Source organism: Protobothrops mucrosquamatus, unplaced genomic scaffold (genome assembly GCF_001527695.2).
Source record: "Protobothrops mucrosquamatus isolate PMUCROS unplaced genomic scaffold, P.Mucros_1.0 scaffold227, whole genome shotgun sequence".
Taxonomy (NCBI): Eukaryota; Metazoa; Chordata; class Lepidosauria; order Squamata; family Viperidae; genus Protobothrops; species Protobothrops mucrosquamatus.
This window is the reverse complement of record NW_015386578.1, coordinates 359,419-379,872: the sequence shown is the minus strand read 5'-3', so window position 1 is coordinate 379,872 and position 20,454 is coordinate 359,419. Positions and strand designations below refer to the sequence as shown.

General features: G+C 41.8%; 1 protein-coding gene across 1 annotated transcript; it reads right to left on the bottom strand.

Annotated features, from left to right (window-relative positions):
• Window positions 1-308: 308 nt before the first annotated feature.
• LOC107285920 (glucose-6-phosphatase-like) lies at window positions 309-9,670 on the bottom strand. The gene is made up of 5 exons (XM_015814189.1): window positions 9,020-9,670; window positions 7,517-7,626; window positions 7,311-7,416; window positions 978-1,093; window positions 309-884 (listed from the first exon to the last, which is right to left on the bottom strand). The coding sequence occupies exons 1-5, from the start codon at window positions 9,235-9,237 to the stop codon at window positions 373-375; spliced, it is 1,062 nt and encodes a 353-aa protein (XP_015669675.1). The 5' UTR covers window positions 9,238-9,670; the 3' UTR covers window positions 309-372.
• Window positions 9,671-20,454: the final 10,784 nt, after the last annotated feature.

Genomic DNA, 20,454 nt, shown 5'->3' with positions numbered 1-20,454 from the left:
CAAATACAGCAAATAGTTCTTCCAGGCTACTATTAAAACTCTGATTGTAACTGTTTCTGGCTTGTTTGCAAACTAGCAGGTAACTTAGTCTTCTGTTCTGGTTGGAATCCCTCAGAAGCTTTTCTAAGAGACATCCCAGATGCCACTCAGCTTTATTTTCTGGTTAAACTATCTGCTTTTCCTCCCTGTCCAACCAGGATATCAAATTATTTCTGTCTGAAGACAGCTATATTCATCAGTATATGGAAGGGATTAAGACACTGTTTAATCATCCACAAAAGAGACAACAACATATCTTAGTTTATAAACCTTTAGTCTTCAGAGTTGAAGATACATGTCCAAAGTTGCTCTCTATTGCAGAACATTTGTTCCTTATAAATCTTTCTTGTCCAATGGCCGAAGGAGGCAGAAAATGCTATAGGGGATCAGGGCCACTGCACAGATGTGGGCGCAAGTGCACTTACAGAATGAGAGAATGTAGAAAAGGATCTCCTGATCAGTGGGTAGTTCAAAGGAATCAAACAGGTGCAGGACCAGCAATGAAAAAATGATGCAACTGAAATGGAAGATCAGCCCTTGGCTTTGCTTCCCTTTGCACATTTCTGTATACATTGGGGAGTTGAGTCCAAATCCCAGCCCAAACAAAATGCCCAGATTGCGTAACAGACTGGCAAAAGGGGTTGTGTCAATATGGACCCATTCAGGCCGTTCACACCATTTGTGGGCCTTCTCAAGTGTCCATAAGAGATCTACACCCAGCATCTTGAGCAGCAGATAGAAGCCTAAGGCAAAACCAAAGAGGAAGCCAATAGTTCCAACATATCGCATGAAGCTGGCAGTGTAGATGGAATGGACTTGTTCAAAAACCACAGCCACCAGTATGCCTGTAGAATAAGTCAATCATTCATTGAGTTGGCATTCTCTTGATATTTACAGGGTTTTATTCTTTTATTTATTCAAGACTAGGAATAGCTTACCTGAAATAACACCTGCAATCACTTGATGTGGGAAGTGTGCAGCAATGAACACTCTGGACAAGCAGACACAGACTTGTATAGCCCAGAATCCTACCCAAAGAAGACCATGCAGACACCTATAATGGGGAGGATGGAAAGTTTCAGGGCAAAAGCAGTTCTTAATTGCACTCAAGGGACATCTTAGACTAAAGGCCAATTTGTCCTTTGAATGTTGTGCCAGAACAGGAAATAACAAGATTTTGTTTAGCTAATTCTACAGTAAATTAATTAAATGCAGATAGTTCTCACTAACTGCTTTGTTTTGTGACTGTTTAATATAACAGTACTGGAAAAAATAACTACAACCAATGTCTGTCTATGACCTTCACAGTGTCCCTCAGTCACACGATTGCCATTAGAGTTGTCCTATGCTGATTTGCTGGGGGGAGGGTTCCTTCACTTTCAGCACTGAGAGTTTGGGCAGGGAGAGATTACAAGAGAATAAGCAGGCACATACTGCTTACTCTTTTGTAATCCCTTCTCTAATCTATGCTCTGCAAGAGAGGGAACAAGTAATATCTAGGCAATTTCTGCTGTCCTGTTTTCTCCTCCCCTCACAGAATAAATGCCTGCTTATTCTCTTGTAATCTCTCTGCCAATGAATGTAAATATAAACATCAATTCTCTTTTTGCTAATTATCTCAGCAGAGGGGTGAGCTTTTGAAATGGCAGTGGAGTAGGGAAGGGGCTATAAGATTTGCCCCTTCATTGTGAATCATATTGTGATAGCCTTCCCTTCCTTTGTGCTCACCTGGCTTTTTGAGCTTTGACCGCCTGGTGTTTAGAATACACAAAGGCACTGCATATTTATGTTGGAAGTATTAATGAGAAAGGATATTTTATAATGTTTGGTGGATGTATAAAAAAACCTAGAAAATTCTTGATTCATATATGTATGTATGTATGTATGTATGTATGTATGTATGTATGTATGTATATGTAGAAATAACACTAAAAATTCGACTCTTGGGAAAAATCATAATAGCCAAATAAATACAGACCACCAAGAGAGCATCTATAAAATATAGAATTTAATCTACCTAGCTTTCGTCAACAAAACGTTTGACATCGTCAGGGTTAAAAGGCAAGTACCGATTGAAGTCTTATATACCGTTGCCGAGTGTCTGTTTCCGGCTCCTGGAGCGCGTAACTGGCCCCAGCTGATCCTGCCGTACTTCGAGCCTATTGCTCACATCATCGTTCACCCCTCTCATTCTCCGAGCTTGTGTTTCTTCCCCTACCGTCCCATTCGCTACTGTAATGCTATGTGTATCTAGGGGCCAGCTGTTACAGCCCTTCCTTCGTGCAGCCCCTCCAGTATTCCGTATGTGATTGTATCCCAGGTCCGAGGGGGGGAGAGGGGGATCATCCCCTATGCTCCTACAAATCCCGTCCCCACTCCGTTCCTGCCTGCTGTTATCCTCGTGCCATAGCGGAGGTTCTCTCCTTTTTCTCCTACCGACCTCGGTTCTGCGCGGCATACGCCCCGTTCCCATTTCTTCGTCCTCACGTGTCTCCCGAGCGCCCTCCGTAACTATCCCATTAATAGCGCTCTCTCGTTCAGTCTGCTGCCGGAGAGTTGCTAACTGCGCTGGAGGGGGGTGTTGTCCTTCCTTCTGCCTTGATCGAGTTATCATCATATGTCTGCTGGTGCCATTAGAAAGTAGTCCCTCTTTATTATGGTCTTCCGACCTTCTGCCCTCCTGTCCCTCAGACTCCGTTCCACAGCCGGGTATGTTATTTCTCCATTCCAGGGCAGAGTCACTTCTCAGGTGCCTTGACGGTTCCTGCGGGGGATGTTTATTGGGGACCATCCGCTGGCAACTCGGTGGGAGTTGTCCATCCGATGGTGGGTGAGTGGGTGATGGAGGGTACAGGTACCAAGGGGTCTTCTTCCGATCATGCAGTCCATAGTTGAATCTTCCATGGTCGTCCGTGCGGCGGCTGGTATTCCACACTCTTAGGGCTTGGTGTGCAGAGCACAAATCAACGTGGCGATTGATGGAATCAGTTCCTGAGAACCATGCCTCTTTTAGCAAGCGACCTCCCTTCGTGGTGTCATTGGCCAGGGTTTGAGTGTTCTCAAAATCAAAATTATGTCCCTGTTCGGACATATGGGCCCAGATCTGGGAGTATGGCTCTGCTCGCTTAAGTGGCTCAGCACCCGTATTGCGTATTTGGTTGATGGCAGCCACAAGGTGGTTAAATCGGCAGGGGAGTTCCTGGAGAAGATTAGAACCCTTAGAGTGGAGGAGGATGAGGTGATGGTCTCTTTTGATGTCACCTCACTCTTTACCTCCATCCCCCAGGACCTAGCGATTAGGGTCCTGAGGGACCAGCTAGAAGAACAAGGGGGGGCTGGCCACCAGGACTCCCTACGTACCGAAGATTTAGTGCAGCTGCTACAACTATGTCTAACAACCTACTTCATCTTTCAGGGTGTAACGTATGAGCAGGTGAAGGGTACACCCATGGGCTCCCCAATATCCAGCGTGGTGGCAGAGGCGGTCCTCCAGCAGTTAGAATGAGAGGCTATGGCCTGCTATCAGCCCAAGTTCTGGGCCTGATACGTTGACGACACTTTTGTGGTCGTCAAACGTAGTCGACAGGATGACTTTATGGGATTGTTAAATTCAATATACTCGGACATAAAATTTACGGTAGAGGAGGAGATCCAGGGTTCGATAGCCTTCCTAGACGTGTCAATCCAACGCTTGCCGGATGGCACGCTTAACACCAAGGTCTATTGAAAACCCACGCATACAGATAGTATCCTCCACTACCATAGCAATCATCCGACTTCCCATAAGGTCAGCTGTATCAAAGCCCTATTTAAATGGGTACAGTCACATTGCAGCACGGCTGAGTCTAAGGTGGAGGAGATGAAATACCTGTTCCGCACATGCCGGATGAACGGTTACCCTCCTAGGTTCGTTAAACGGCATAGCATGATGCTGGAACCCCAGAACGGGTCAGAGTAAGGAAGGACCTCCAATACGAACGGTGCGGGTATCCCTGCCGTATATTAATAATGTATCAGAGGCCACGGCTAGATTACTGGCGCCATATAACATAGTGGCCCACAAGCCCAATCAAACCTTACGGGCTAAGATAATGCGCCCGAAGGATCAGCTTCCCATTACTGAAAGGTCAGCAGTCATTTATAAAATAAACTACGTGGTGTAAGAGCAACTATGTAGGCGAAACTTCAAAGAGATTAAAAACATGCCTGCAAGAGCACAAATTGGCAGTTAAGCGAGCAGAGCCATACTCCCAGATCTGGGCCCATATGTCCGAACAGGGACATAATTTTGATTTTGAGAACACTCAAATCCTGGCCAATGACACCATGAAGGGAGGTCGCTTGCTAAAAGAGGCATGGTTCTCAGGAACTGATTCCATCAATCGCCACGTCGATTTGTGCTCTGCACACCAAGCCCTAAGAGTGTGGAATACCAGCCGCCGCACGGACGACCATGGAAGATTCAACTATGGACTGCATGATCGGAAGAAGAAGACCACTTGGTACCTGTACCCTCCATCACCCACTCACCCACCATCGGATGGACAACTCCCACCGAGTCGCCAGCGGATGGTCCCCAATAAACATCCCCCGCAGGAACCGTCAAGGCACCTGAGAAGTGACTCTACCCTGGAATGGAGAAATAACATACCCGGCTGTGGAACGGAGTCTGAGGGACAGGAGGGCAGAAGGTCGGAAGACCATAATAAAGAGGAACTAGTTTCTAATGGCACCAGCAGACATATGATGATAACTCGATCAAGGCAGAAGGAAGGACAACACCCCCCTCCAGTGCAGTTAGCAACTCTCCGGCAGCAGACTGAACGAGAGAGCGCTATTAATGGGATAGTTACGGAGGGCGCTCGGGAGACACGTGAGGACGAAGAAATGGGAACGGGGCGTATGCCGCGCAGAACCGAGGTCGGTAGGAGAAAAGGAGAGAACCTCCGCTATGGCACGAGGATAACAGCAGGCAGGAACGGAGTGGGGACGGGATTTGTAAGAGCATAGGAGATGATCCCCCTCTCCCCCCCTCGGACCTGGGATACAATCACATACGGAATACTGGAGGGGCTGCACGAAGGAAGGGCTGTAACAGCTGGCCCCTGGATATGCATAGCATTACAATAGCGAATGGGACGGTAGGGGAGGAAACACAAGCTCGGAGAAGGAGAGGGGTGAACGATGACGTGAGCAATAGGCTCGAAGTACGGCAGGATCAGCTGGGGCCAGTTACGCGCTCCAGGAGCCGGAAACAGACACTCGGCAACGGTATATAAGACTTCAATCGGTACTTGCCTTTTAACCCTGACGATGTCAAACGTTTTGTTGACGAAAGCTAGGTAGATTAAATTCTATATTTTATAGATGCTCTCTTGGTGGTCTGTATTTATTTGGATATTATATATATATATATATATATATATACAAACATACATATACATACATACATACACACACATACATACACATACATATATACATATGCATATATATATACACACATATATACATATGTATACACACACACATATATATGTATACACATATATATATTTGTATATAATTACAGCAAGATTATTGTATATGCAAAGATGAAGAAATTTGGCACTACTCAGAATAGAGGAATGGTTAGTAAAAATGATGAAATTTACTAATATAGCTAAATTGACCACTTTGATCAGAAAAAGGATTTATTTATATATTGCTGCCTAGAAACCTCTAATGGATGTTTTACTTAAACAAAAAAAATGAATTTATAGTTTTAATGAATTAGGTTAGATTATAGAGAGTTATGTTGTAACTATAAAGAGGTGAATTTATAATTGTACTTATAACTGCTGTAAAGATTGGAAGCTATTTCTTTTTTCTTCTCTATTTTTCTTTTATTTTACCCCCTTGCACTTTTAACTTTCTTTTTTATTTTTCTTCTTTTCTTAGTTGTATTAGTTTTTAATCTTCCTTTAAAAAAAACTTTAATAAAATTATATTTAAAAGCATTTGGACTTGGGGATTGCATCCAAGATTTTGGAACCACCTGTAGTTTTGAGATTTTATATGGTATATAGGGGTGCTACAGTATGCAATGTGATTTAAAAAGAGTCAAGATAATAGCTAGGATAGTGAAATCAAAGTTCTGTCTGTTTTTTATATGTTCTGCACACAGGCATACATACAAACCTGGCAGAACTTTATTCATTACACTGTTGCCCTCATCCTGACTTTTTTGACTATCCTATGGATATTCATGTTTGTGTATCTGTGTTAAACTGACAAGATGTCTGCTGTGGCTTCACTTACTCTATGATTAGATAAATTTATCTAATCAGTTTGGCAGTCAAAAATACATTTTGTTATCTCCTTTTGTGTGGCACCTCTTAACAAATAGATGATTCCCTGAAACAAGTTAATCAGTCAGATGTTTTCATAATTATGTTTCAACGCACACATTTGTCAAAGGTTCCCCAAATCAACTGAAAAAAAAAAACAGTGGAAGGATGACACTGAAACTCCACAAAATCCAATTTTCCACAAATACAGGTGATCCTCGACTTACCACAGTTCTTTTACTGATCAAAGTTACGACACTAAAAAAAGTGACTTATGAACATTTTTCACATGACTGTTGCAGAAGCCCCATGGTCATGTGATCAGAATTCAGATGCGTGGTGACTGGTTCATATTTATGACTGTCGCCATGCCCAGGGGTCATGCGATTACCTTTTGCAACCTTTTGACAAGCAAAGTCAATGGGGAAGCCAGATTCATTTAAAAACTATGTTACTAACTTAACAACTACAGTGATTCACTTAATTGTGGTAAGAAAGGTCATAAAATGGGGCAAAATTAACAAATGTCTCACTGAGCAATAGAAATTTTGGGCTGAATTGTGGTCATAAGTCAAATCATTATACCTGAATAATGCTTCAATTTTGAATCTTGATCTTGATTTCATGAAAGTTATTGCTGATTTATAATCAGCTTTAATACTGCTGTATAACTACACAGTTTATTTCATGTTGCATACAGATAATATTTAATGTGTGAATTGTGGCATCAATTATCACAAACAAATAAAAACATCAACTACCTGAAAATGAAATAGTGAATTGAGACAATGTTTAGGTATGTTTTTTCTTCCATTATCTAGTATCAATACCTTCCCCTTAAAGGGAAATGGGAATGGGGGAAGGTATTTACAGGACAGAAGAGCAAAAAAGGAGCTCTCTCAGTTCCTGCTCTCACATATCCAGCAGGCACGTAGACCTTACCTGCCTCTCAGTGTGTTTTGCTTCTGTGGCAATAGTTGTGATAGCAGTGCTGTTACCATGACATAGTAGACCCCAGAAGACCCCATGGCATGACCAGAAGGACTACCTGAAGATGCATACAATGAAATCGGTCAAAGGAAGGCTGCAGCTGCAGTGGGTTAAGGAAGGTACTGGGAAAGTAGGGGATACGAGATATGCAACCTCACCTGGACCAGTTTCACAGGTAATGGGAAACTGCCGGATTACTGGAGGTGTTGCATTGCCATAGAAATCTGTCTCATGTATCCACCAGTAGGGCCTCTCTCCAAAGAGGATCCTAGAAGAAAGGAAAATTAAAAGTAATTCTGATCCCAGTAAAGGACAAAGCCATAGCAGGCATAAGACAACAAATAGACCCTTAACAGTTCCAGGCATACCAGAGAATTTTAAAAAGGAAGATTTCAAGTTTCTAATTTCATATTTGTCTGCAAGACGAGTTCTAGAATTAAAAGCCTTTCAAGTAAGGATAGACTTGGGCAGCCTTCTCCAACCTGTGCTGTCATAATTCCTAGCACTAAGAATTATGAAAATTATAAGACAAAAATATTTGACTCAGAAACATGTATTACCTTTGCTACTCTTAATAATCTTGCCGCTTTTTTCTGAATTTTCATTTTTATTTTTGCAAGCTCTGAGGATTATTTTACTAGAAAAGTAGCCATACAATTTTAAAATAAAATCTCAACAGTCAGTCTTTTATTGTTTTCCTTCATTCAGCAAAATCAATTATTATTTTTTCAACAAAATTAAGAATGCATATTATAATATACAGGTTGGAGTACTTATCAGTTTCACTTCTGTCATAGAGAAGATCAAATTCTAGAAGTTGCAAATTAACAAAATTCTAAGATCTAAAAATGTCAAAGGTTTTTTTTGTAAGGAATAATATTACACTTACCTATTCAGAAGGCAAGATGCCTTATATTTAGTAAAATTGATTCCCAATTAAATTGGATTGGAGCCTGAGAGGACATTCTGGACATACACTACAGCACATAATCTATTTGTAAAGCTGCTTAAATTCAATAGAACTTATTCCCAAACAATTGTATATAAAATAATATGGAGACAAAATTGCCCATAGGTTTCCTCATGATACCTGAATCCCAGTTTGTGACAGAATAAAAATCCATGGAACAAATGGATGCTCAGACTATTTAAGCAAATAAACAAAGAACCAGTTAATTTCTGAAGAGAGAGAGGAGAGAGAATAATGGCAGCCTTCAAGCCTGCTCCCTTTTCCTTAAGTGTCCCAAATTCAATTCTCCGAGGGGGCCTATATGAAATATAACCTGGAAATGATAAAATGCTTGTTTGGAGGAAAACCCTAGTGTCTTCTTCCCAGTCATCTCCCTCTCCTTATTCCTTTCTTGCTTCGCAGCCAACAGTCTTTAGCATTACAGCCAACTTATAAATTATGATTTGTGCTGGCCCTTCAAAAAAGAGTAAAAATCTGGAATTTATAAGCAGAATTATCTTTTTCTTATATTATTGTATATTGTATACTTTTGCATGCTTCACAGCATGCAAAGAACTATGCTCTGAGTTAAGCACCAAATTGCAATAAGGAAGGGTTGTAAAAGTCACTTTGGTCTTTGAGCTAGAAGAATGAGAGCAGAAGTTGTTCCTGAATTCAGATATGATGATCAGCAATTCTCACTCATGCTCACCACTTGAAAACAAGGTTGAACCAATCACCGATGACAGCTACCCAGATGAGTCGGATTCCCACTGCTTCCTTCAGTTGGAACCAGATAGGAAAGAAGAAGAAAAAAGTTGTTCTGAGATCAGCTACTGTTGAGATGAAGAGGAACCAGTCTTGAAAGTCCATGAAATTCTCTTGAAGGTAGCTGGTAGCCTGGACTCCTGTACTGTGCATAAGATCCATGGTGTAACTTCAGCAGAGATTATCTTCTCCCACTTTGGTTCTTCCTAGTTTCCCCAGCAATTGCTGGGCCCTTTTAATATCCAAGCCCTCTGATCTTTGATCTTTAACCACCTCTCCTGTCCAAAAAATATTGACAGAAGCTGCAGAATGAAGCAAGGTGTATTTGTATGCAAGAGTCAATATCTTCTGTTTCAGGGAGCATATCTGCCCTACATGCTTGAAAGTGTTTGAAATACCATTGCCTTTTCCCACCGTATCCTGAATGGAGGTTAGATTCTGCTTAACAGAACACATTTGTTGATCAAACTACAATTCTAATGAACCTTTGAAAAAAGTTATGAACCTCTTATTGTAATAATGTCTCAGTAGATGAGACAACTATTATAACACTGCTTAATCCAGCCATTATGGAATGTGTGCATAACACACTGATATAAGGCATCAGCAATCTTTAAGAACTATTTTTATAGAATTAAATTAGTATAAGCAGTTTCATTTTTCTTTGTTCTTTGAACTTGCTCTAGTTAAATGTCTAAGTCTCAGACATTTTTAGATACAAACTAAAAACTGGGAAATAAAGGTTGATAGGTAAACTTTCCAGGTAATAAATTAATTAATCAAAACTAAAATGTATACTTAATCTGGCATAACTGAGGTCAGAAAACTATCCATCAGAAATATATGCAGCAGCACAATCAACAATGTCTAAGAAATTATTTTCTAAATTCTGTACTAAAGCAATTTATTAATAAGCAGATAAAGAGAACAGTCTCTCAGAGCAAAGTAAAGGGTGGTAGTGATGATATACAACTGAAATGAACTCAGCATTTTGGACTTTAGGACTACACAGCAGATTTCCAATAACAACTATGGAACAGGATTACAAAAAGAAATCAGCCAAGGCCCCAATTTCAATCAAGACCTTGAAGCAACGCAAAGTAGCTTTCATAAAATACACTAGTTCACTGTAGATTCATTCCAATCTGGCTTGAGGCTTGGCTTTGGAATAATACAACCTGCTGTGGTGGGCGACTTTTTCCAGAAATTACAGCATGTGGCTTTTTCTGGCCATTTCTAGCATTATCACCCATAATAGCCTTCCAGACTATTTATTTGTATAAGGCTGAAAAAGTGAAGTGTCATGGTTATCCCAGTCTTCCTGATGCTATAGTTTGAGAAGAAATACTGGAAGACATATGTTATGTTCCATACCAATGGCTATCAAATTTTGACCATACTCTTAAATAAACAGATTTAGCCATTTAAATTTGTTCTGGTTTTGGTTTGTGCAGGGTGTTCCCACTTCATGTGTGTATACAAACTTTCCTACTTTTGGGACATTTTTGTATACTAGTAGGGATACTCAGATTGGAGTACAAAATCTGGACAAACTCAGATAAATTATGGATTTATCTGGATGTTCTGGACTTAAAAAATGCCCTAGCCACTTTTGCAGGCTTTATGTTGGTACTAGAAAGAATTGGGAAAATGGAACTGAAAGAAAATCCAGTTTTATCATAGGACATAACCCTCCCAGAGTCTAATGTACTTTCATATTGCTTAATTGCAAGGATAAAAAGGCTTCAAGAATATCTCTGTAAGCAGCCAATTTGGCCTTGTTTACAGTACTTGCATGATCAGTTCCAGTCTCTCAATGACAATCCTAAAGTCAACTGGACAGGACAAGTTAGGTCAGTGTTTTTCAAACTTGGCAATTTGCTATGGAATTTTGGGAGTTGAAGTTCACACATCTTTGAGTTGCCAAGTATGAAAATGCTGGGCTAAATAATTTATTAATGGGAGGGGATGAAGTTCATTAAGAGTCATTTAATAATAGAGTTGTAAAGTTATTTTTAAATCCCTAAGCTTTATTGTCTTTGTTTTTTAATTTTAAAAAAGCAAATCCTCAATAATGGAAATTTCACCACTAGCACTATAGTATCAAGAAAGATAGGAAGGACAAGCTTAATAAAGGACAAGAGCTGAAGAAGCTTCTTGGATGAGACGTGAAATGTCTTCAAAGAAAAACAAGAAAGTCCAGTTGCCTCATGAAAAAGCACCTGTGGGATAAATATGACCTGGATGACTGACAAGGTTACCTCATCTATTTGTCCTGATAGCCTATGCTCAGTAGCCACATCAGACAACAGAAATAGGGTTGGTGCATAAGGAACAAAAACAAATGTTGGAAGGTCAAGTTGCCACATGATCTCTTCACCCAGTTCAAATTTATGTATTGCCGAAGTAAAATGGGCCACTGTACACTGCTTGCGTTCCAACCCAATCACTTTGGTATTGTGTGAGATTAGACCAATGGAAATGTTCAGGCTGCATTATGACTCTGAAGAAGTCATCTGAAGTTTAAAGAGATGTGAATGGCTTGAATGGAGGTAATGTGTACTTTTGAAGCCTGCAAAGAATACCCAGGAAAAGAGGGTGCTTAATTGTCCTCTTTCTTGCCACAAAACCATTTGCTTGCACAAAAATCCCATCTCAGCAACTGACATTTGTATTTTCAGAAGCTTCCAGTTGTGGCATTAATGGATGAGCTTTGGAGAAAATTTTGCAAGAGGGGCAGTGAATTAAATGCTCAATGTCCACTCAATCTCTCTGTGCAACTGCTGAGGTTTCCATTTTGCTACTTATATATATGTACAATTGGTTATAGTCATAACCATTTTGGGTCCTGTGAAAATTTAGCCCTTCCTCTTCAGAAAGAAAATTCACTTGGAGTGAGTCCCTACACTCTTGTCATCCAGGTGTGTTGGAACAGCAGTTCCCTAAAGTCTAATGGGATCCAACATGAGACTTGGGCTTGTATTATGCTTTAAGTATTTTCAAGTGGCTTTATAAACTTCTTACTGACTTCAAGCAGGGGAGATTGATAAATTATCATTTCAAAGAAGAAAAGTTTTCTTGGAAAGCATCTGGAAAATGACCTCATAACTCTGAAATTCCAAAGGCATCAGGATAGGTTAGTGTTTTCTAAGATTAAACTTTAAGAGGTGTGCACTTCAATTCTCAGAATTCCCCATTTGGCAATTTTATATTGTCCCAAATTGTTTGCAGGGAGCAAGTATTTAAATCAGTTATATAAATAAATAACCCAGCTTGTAGATCACTAGTTCCCCACTCTTAAGGCCAAGAAGCAGTATGGCTATCATTTCTGTTGCAAGATAAATTAAAAGAGTTAAGCATTTGAAATTGTTTAGAAATTATTAGCACCTTCCAGCACTGAAAGCTGAGTTCACTGAACTTGCTAGTGCCAGTGCTGTGCAGAATCAATCAACTGATGATTTGCATAATCCTTCATTACACAATTACAAGCGAATTTGGTGTAGTGTTAAAAATTGGCCTAGGAACCAAGAGACTGTGAGTTCTAGGTTTCCCTTATGCATGAAAGTTGGCTTGGTGACCCCAAACTAATCACTCTCTCAGTGAATTCACCTCACGTGATTGTTGTGGAGAAAACGGGGAAGGAACATAAGGTATTTTCACTACCTTGATATGATAGGATAGATTTTGGGCAGGGGGTACTTTTGAGGCGATGTTGACTCCTGGCAACTACCTGGATTAGTCCCTGCAATTTTCTTGGCAAATTTCAGAAATGGTTTGTCATGAATGACTGGTCCAAGGTAACCTAGCTAGCTTTGTGCCTAAAGTGGGATTAGAACTCATGGTCTTCTGTTTTCAGGTCTGGTACTTTAACTACAATTAGTTCACGGCTAATTTCAACTGAATATAGTCTGAAATCACTATCATGGCTCTCATACATCTTGAGGCCGAGAGGTCTTGTCCAAGACATTGACTCCAGGGTGACCAAACTTCCAAGAATGAAATGTATTAATTTGCATACTTACATTTTTTTTCTTTCTGTGACCCTTTAATCCCTCTGAGAAAGGGAGCATCAGATATGATAGTCCTAATTATCAACCCCTTTATTCGGGGTGATAATTAGGTCTATCGTAACTGAGCTGTAGAAATCTAGATGCCCACTAGATGGCAGCAAAGAGATATAGAAAACTGTAATGCTTTGTTCCATCTTATCGCTGCTAGGATTTTTTTGTAGTCCCACTCTATAGATATTATAAACTAGGTGAACAGGGAACATGGGAGCTGCTTTTCATATTGTGATTCACATATATATCTGCTGTTTTTGTGACTCAAGCCTCTTATTGCTTGTGCAGCTGCTGGTAGCTATCTGAAGCAGGCTCCTGCAAACTGAGATTTTTTCCTAGTTTGCAGGGTACACACAGAATGCTTCCCTCTAAACCAAGTTTATCTTGGGAAAATTGAGACATCTGTCACCTAACTGGATCTCACTTTCCCTGGGAATTCAAAGGCTAATTATTATGAATTTGCCATGCTTCTGTTTTCATGGAAATGATAAATGGGAAGAATTGAGAGATGCAATATTTTAGCTGCTGTTAGTCATAGTGATGTACCCAGCAACAATTTGGGCTCTTTTTAAATATAGTTTTATTTTCTGCAAAGATTTGTAAAGTATTTTAAAATGACACATATCAGCATTCACGTCAATAGAGTCCAGAGGAATTTAGGGATTGGTTCTGGGCCTTCCTTCTAGAAGACAATTAACTGGAAGCGTTAAGTCCGGAGAATAATGGCAAAGGAAGCAATGCATTGTGCTAACAGATCTTTATTCGCTCTCTACAGCTAACAACCAACAAGAGCAGAGGCACGCAGGCCTCTATTTATACCCTCTGATCCCCGGGCAATCCCAACCAATAGCAGGCAGTCTTTTCCCGCCTTGCGCATGCGCACAAGGCCGGCGCCGCTCAGTCTGGTCCCGGGCAGCTTTTGCAAATGCCCGGGACTCTTGCATCGTCCCGAGCCTGCTTCTGCAGGCTCAGGACACAACACCCCTCCCCCCTAGATAAAATAATGCTGCGCCCAACATGGACGCCACCTTTGGTAGAGCATGTGTTTACTAACCTTTGCATTAAATGCACAGAGTATGAGAAGTATGGGGCCGTTCTGTCGTTCTGAGAATCCATGTGCCCAACCCAGTTTCCTAAGAGCTAACCAGTCTGGACCTCTTGTTCAGGTTCCTATAACTCTTGCTCACCTCACGTAATCAGCAAGGTATTTGGGAAGGCCTTTGACCCGTAGCGACCTTCTCGGACCTGGAGAGACTGAAGTGTCCCCACCGTTGCCTTCCACCCTAGGTGAATTACCCTGTGGCTGTCTTATGACTGCTGCCTGACTCCCCTGCCCGCCTCCTAGGCTCAGGTAGTCAGGACTCTGCTGTTCACTATACCTGGTTGACCTACCTCTTAGGGAGTTTTCTGAGCCCTCTGAACTCATCTCAATGTTCCCTGAAGGTGTGTAATTTTCCTGGCTCCTTTCTGTAGTGATAGGGTCCAAGGATACCTCCCTGTTAGCCCTGATGCGTGGGGACATCCTTCTGTGAGCCAATGCTGAAAAGGGAAAGTCCCCACCCTGTTGTGCCTGCTCTCTTGTATGTTGTGAGTTATGAGGATGCTCCCAGTCAGTCTCCTTTTCTGGAGTATTGTTGGTGAGTTGTGGGTAGTTAGTATACCTCCGGTGTGACTCCCAGGCTGGAGTGAGTGTGGGGGTGTCTGTTTGCCCCCTGCCCCATGAATTCCTATTTGGAGCACTTGCGGAATGTGGGTGTTGCGTACCCATGTTGTCCTCAGCAGCCAGTGTCGGCTGCTGATTCTGATTCTCAGAATGCATTTCCCATTCCTCCTCCCCCCCTAGAGAAGACTCAGGAGGAAACCTAGGCGAGTCCCGCCTCACACGGAGTTGATCAATGTGGCGGCGAAGAACGCGGCCGTCGTCCAAGGACACCTCGTAGGACAGAGGCCCCGAGACCTTGCAGACCACAGCCGGGACCCAGAGGTGTCCAGGCCCGTAATTCCTGGCCCAGACAGGATCACCCACTTGCAGGACCTGTGGTGGGTGCGGCTGGGACACCTGTGAAGCTACTCGCTCCGGATGCAGCCTATCCAATTTAGTCACAAGCCAGCGGCCCCAACGGAGTTCAGCCGGGCACTTACCCATGGCAGTGCACGGAGTAGTACGATGGGCTAGAAGGAAGTCAGCCAACCTGTGATGCCAGTTGCCATGAGTCAGTTTTTTGAGAGTGTCCTTGGCGACGCGGATCATTCGTTCAGCCAGACCGTTGGTGGAAGGATGGAATGGAGCCGAAGTAGCGTGGTGAATCATGTTGGCTTATAGAAACCCCTGAAATTCAGTAGAAGTAAATTGAGGACCATTATCTGACACCAAAACGTCTGGCAGACCATGGGCAGCAAAAATATTTCTCAACACTTGAATGGTCTTGGCAGTCGTGGTGGATGACACAGGCACAATCTCCAGCCATTTGGAATGGCTATCTACAACTATCAGGAAAAATTACCCCTGAAAGGGCCCAGCGTAATCTATATGTATTCTAGACCATGGAGTGTGTGTTTCCTCCCACCTATGCACAGGGGCCTGGGGCATCTCTGGCCTGGACTGCTGACACGGATGACACCCATGTACCTGGGCCTCAATGGCCCTATCAATGCCAGGCCACCACAAATGGCTGCGCGCAAGCGCTTTCATCCTGACAATCCCCGGGTGGCCCTCATGTAAGGAAACTAAGATTCTCGCCCTCAATGAGGCCAGAATCACGACTCTAGAGCCCCAGAGGAGGCAGCCATTGAAAGTGGACAACTCGTGCCTCTTGACCCAAAAACGTTGGAAGTCCTCCTCTGGGCATCTGTCAGGCCAATCTGCCAGCACCCATGTCAGCACGCATTTAAGCGTGTGATTAGTGGCAGTTTCAGCAGCCACATCCCTAGCATTAAGGGGACACTCTGGCAATTCCTGAATGGACAATATGTGCACAGCAGGGGCAGGATCAGGCTCCACAGTAGGCAAAGGCAGCCTACTTAAGCCATCAGCATGACCCATTTCTCTGCCAGGTTTGTGAACTAGTGAATAGTCATAAGCTGACAAAAAAATGGACCATCGCAGCATGCGAGGGGATAGGATGTGTGGGGTTTGTTTGGACATAGTGACTAACCCCAGCAAAGGCTTGTGGTCAGTAAAGACCGTAAAATGGCGGCCATAGATGAAATCATGGAATTTTTTAATTCCAGCCACAATAGCCAAAGCCTCCCTGTCAATTTGAGCATAGTTACGCTCAGCAGAAGACAATGTCCTAGAATAATATGCCACAGGGACCTGAGTCCCTTCAGCCGTCAGATGGCTAAGCACAGCGCCCACCCCATAGGGGGAAGCATCACAAGCCAGACACACTGGCAACTGCTCATTAAAATGAGCTAGCACCGCATTGGATGTAAGCAAGGCCTTAACCTCATTGAAACTGGCTTCATGGACTTTGGTCCAGCGCCAACAGGCATTTTTGTCTAAAAGTCTGTGTAAAGGTTCAGCAATAGCAGCTTTATGAGGTAGAAAAGCATGATAAAAGTTTAGTAAACCCAAAAAGGCTTGTAATTCACCCTTAGACCTAGGGCTTGGAGCCTGCTGAATAGCTTTGAGCTTAGCATCAGACGGATGTATGCCCTGAGCATCTATCCTGAACCCCAGGAAATCAGTGGAATGTACACCAATCTTACTTTTGTCCTGTTTTAACTTAAGGCCTGCTCTTCGGAAACAAAGCAAAACAGCCCTTAACCTCTCTGCCAGTGCTTGAGCTGAGTCCCCTGCGATGAGAACATCATCAAAATAAGGACACACACCAGGAATACCCCTCAGGGTGTTTTCCATTACACTTTGGAAAATGCCAGGGGCTACATTCACCCCAAACTGCAACCTTTTCACCTTGAAAGCCCCTCTATGGGTAACAATAGTTTGAGCCTCTGCTGCTGCATCATCAACAGGCAACTGTTGATACGCTTGAGCCAGGTCAAGCTTAGCAAAAATCTTGCCCTCTTTGAGAGAAGCCAAAATGTGGCTCACTACAGGCACAGGATACGCATGTTGCTGTAAGGCCTTGTTTAGTGTGCACTTGTAGTCTGCACAAATATGAATGTCCCCATTTGCCTTTAAAGGCATTACAATGGGAGTTTCCCATGGGCTGGAACCTACAGGCTCTAATATGCCTTGCTGGAGCAACTTGTCCAGTTCAGCATCAATCTTGCCCTTAAGAGCAAATGGTACTCTCCTAGGTTTAACCCTTATGGGCTGTACAGCTGAGTCTAGCTTTAGTGAAACTGGAGGTCCCTTGTAGGATCCTAGTTCAGAACTGAACACATCTGCAAACTCCTTGCAGACATCAGCAAGGGTCTCTGTTTGCAACTTGTGCAGCCCTGTTACCTGGATTCCTAAGGCCTCAAACCAATCAAGTCCAATTAGACTCGTGCGCTCACCCCCCACAACCAGCACATCTAAGGGGCCTTCAAAATTCTTATACTGTACCTTAAGGGTGGCCTCCCCCTTAACGCACACTTTGGACTGCATTTTGACTTAACAGAAGTCAAAATAACTTTCAGTAGTCCTGGGTAAATGTTATCTGATGATAAGTATCAATGACAGCACAAGTCCCTGTATTCCTGTCTGCAAAAGACTTGTATGTCTATTGTGATGGGAAGAAAAGAGAAGTGGAAAAGGCACATGGAAGAAGAAGAAAAAATATATCTCAGAATTTGCCAGAAATGGATTTCAGAAGGAATGTTGACTTTAGTAGTAAATATTAGTACTCCTTTTAGGAGGACATTAAAAGAATTTATTTTACCATCCATCCATCCATCCAATCTCAATCAAATGATTCTGTGTGATGATGACTGTATGGCACTAATATTATGCTTGGCTATCACCAAGAGGAGCTTTGATACCACCATTGCCAAATTTGATGACAAAACATTTAATAAGAGAAAGAGTGGCCTCTTTGAATCATTGGTAAGCACTCCAGACTTTGTTTTGTTATGCTGTTGCCAGCAACCCTGCTACTAGGATATTCACGTGAATTTTACTTCTGACCATCCTCACAAATTCTGAGCCAAAGAAATTTTCACTCAGTTTGTCTTACATTTCTAGGCCCTGGTGAGGTATATGTGGCTACTCACCCTATTTCAGTCTCTTGATTTCCCTCTTATAGCAAGTAGTTGCATTGGAAATCACATTTCACCTAATTAAGTTGCCCTGCTATGAATTTTATTAGATGAAGGTATATATTCATACAGCGTGATCCTTCATCCTTGAAATTTTGGGCTGAGAGCTCCTCCCAAAACAGATTTTTTCCCCCCTACTCTTCTTGATAGTTGAATGCTGTAATGCAGGGGTGTCAAACTGCCGGACAGTGGGCCAGTTGCATCATGCAGAGGCCGTGCCCACCCCAGCTCCGGCAATACGAAAAAAGTCGCAGGTTTGACACCCATGCTGTAATGGAAAGAACCTGGAATTAAACTTGAGACTTTAAAAAAATGTAAATCATGCACTTTTCTCTAAAATATTCTTATCTTTGCAGTTCCTGTTTATGTAATACATAAAAATTTATCGAGCTGGCCTCCAAGTTACCTCTCAGTTTTTGCCTTATGAGTTAATCTTTCAGTGTGTTCCATCAGCTGACCTTTTGCTTGGTTTTTCCTTTGGCTGTTTTTGCTAAATACAGGAATTTAGCAGTTAATTGTTAACAACTTATGAGAGGTCTGATTCAAGCCCATTACAAAGCCATAAACTAGACTTCAGTTTTCAAATATTTTTGCTACTCTGAACCTCCACAACCCCTTTCCAAATTGGGATCATTTTTCTCTTTTGCAGAAATATAATGCGGCAAAATAAAAATACCTGAAACTCACGAATTATCAATTTTTCCTTTTAAAACCCATCCCAAACCAGATTTGCCCTGTATTCTCCAATAATATCATGATATTATCTCACACATTCCCCAAAACTAAAGCAAATGAAACCACCATTTCCACCATGATTTGTGAACTCATGGATCAGAGCTCAGTTCAGAAATATGTAAAATAATAAATATAACCATAAGCCAAATTTAAATGATCTGTGCCCAGCCTTGGTAAAAAGAAGCATTTTAGGGAGGATGTTTCCTGACCAGAAATGACAGTTTTCTATATTGTATAATACCTAAAAGCTCCATAAACAAAACTCCATTCACTCTGTTAGTGGAGTGGTTGAATTGGTTCATTCCATTCGTATCAAAATTTCAAATGATAACTTTTGACACAGGATAGTCATCCATTCTTCAAATTAACAAGAAAAGACTGTGCACAGTTATAGAATAACTACTGATAAAAGTTCATCGCCAAACTTAGAGCTCTGGTACTGTGGGAATTGTGAAACCTACATTTCACCGCCCCTTAAAAAAAGGGAAGGCTGGAGGAATGTAATACTGAACTGTAAAACTAATTAAGTATAGTTGATATTTTAATTTATCACATTTCTCCAATATAAGTCAACATAAATTTGCTAACAAAACAGATGCCATACTTTATTAATAACAAAATGCTCTAGATAATATCTTTAGAAATATTTCATGCAGACATTTATCAAAACCAAAACCTATCTATATCTAAAACCTATCTAAAACCTTCCCTAACCTGGGGCCCTAATAAACCAGCTGATGGGTAATGGCAGCCCCAATCCAATATATACCAAAGTCACTAAGCTGGAGAAGTTTGGTGCAGTATAGGAGGGCTGAATTCATCAACCCTATTTCTTTGGCATTAGAAAATGTACCATACATTCTTTAACGATAGCAAACTATTGCAACAGTTAAAGGCTGATTATTTGACTTCACACTCCAATACCCAATTACCACGGAGTGATGTTCTCCAGAAACGTGAGCAATACTGGCAACTGGGTGAAGTGATAGTCTTTTATCATTGTCAATCTCTATTCCAAAACATGTCCCAGGAGGTCCTCAAAGAATGTTATCAGGTTTGCTAGCAGGACTGATCTTAGTGACAACCATAAATGCTTTTTTGCCTCCATAGAGAAATGCTTTGCACAAGCAGAATCAGCCTCTACTTGCAGTGTTAGATGGACAGTAATAATAGGATCCTGGTTGATATATTGGGGGCAAATAAGTAAGCCTTACTCTGAAGGCAGCAGGGACCATCATTAAATGTGGGCTGATGGAGCATAACCAGCCCAGAATACCGAGGTAATAGGCTCCCCACGAATACTTGTTTTGGCCCCTATTATTCTGCATCATAGAAACTCACTTATATATACTGTATATATATATTGCTGGTCCTCAAA

Bases quoted from the DNA above. Each gene is read 5' to 3' on its own strand.
- LOC107285920 (XM_015814189.1), bottom strand. From the start codon at position 9,237: ATGGATCTTATGCACAGTACAGGAGTCCAGGCTACCAGCTACCTTCAA. The intron at 7,627-9,019 runs GTGAGCATGAGT...CCTTTCTTCTAG, and splicing joins TTCAACCTTGTTTTCAAGTG to GATCCTCTTTGGAGAGAGGC. The intron at 885-977 runs GTAAGCTATTCC...CTTATTCTACAG, and splicing joins GATTGCAGGTGTTATTTCAG to GCATACTGGTGGCTGTGGTT.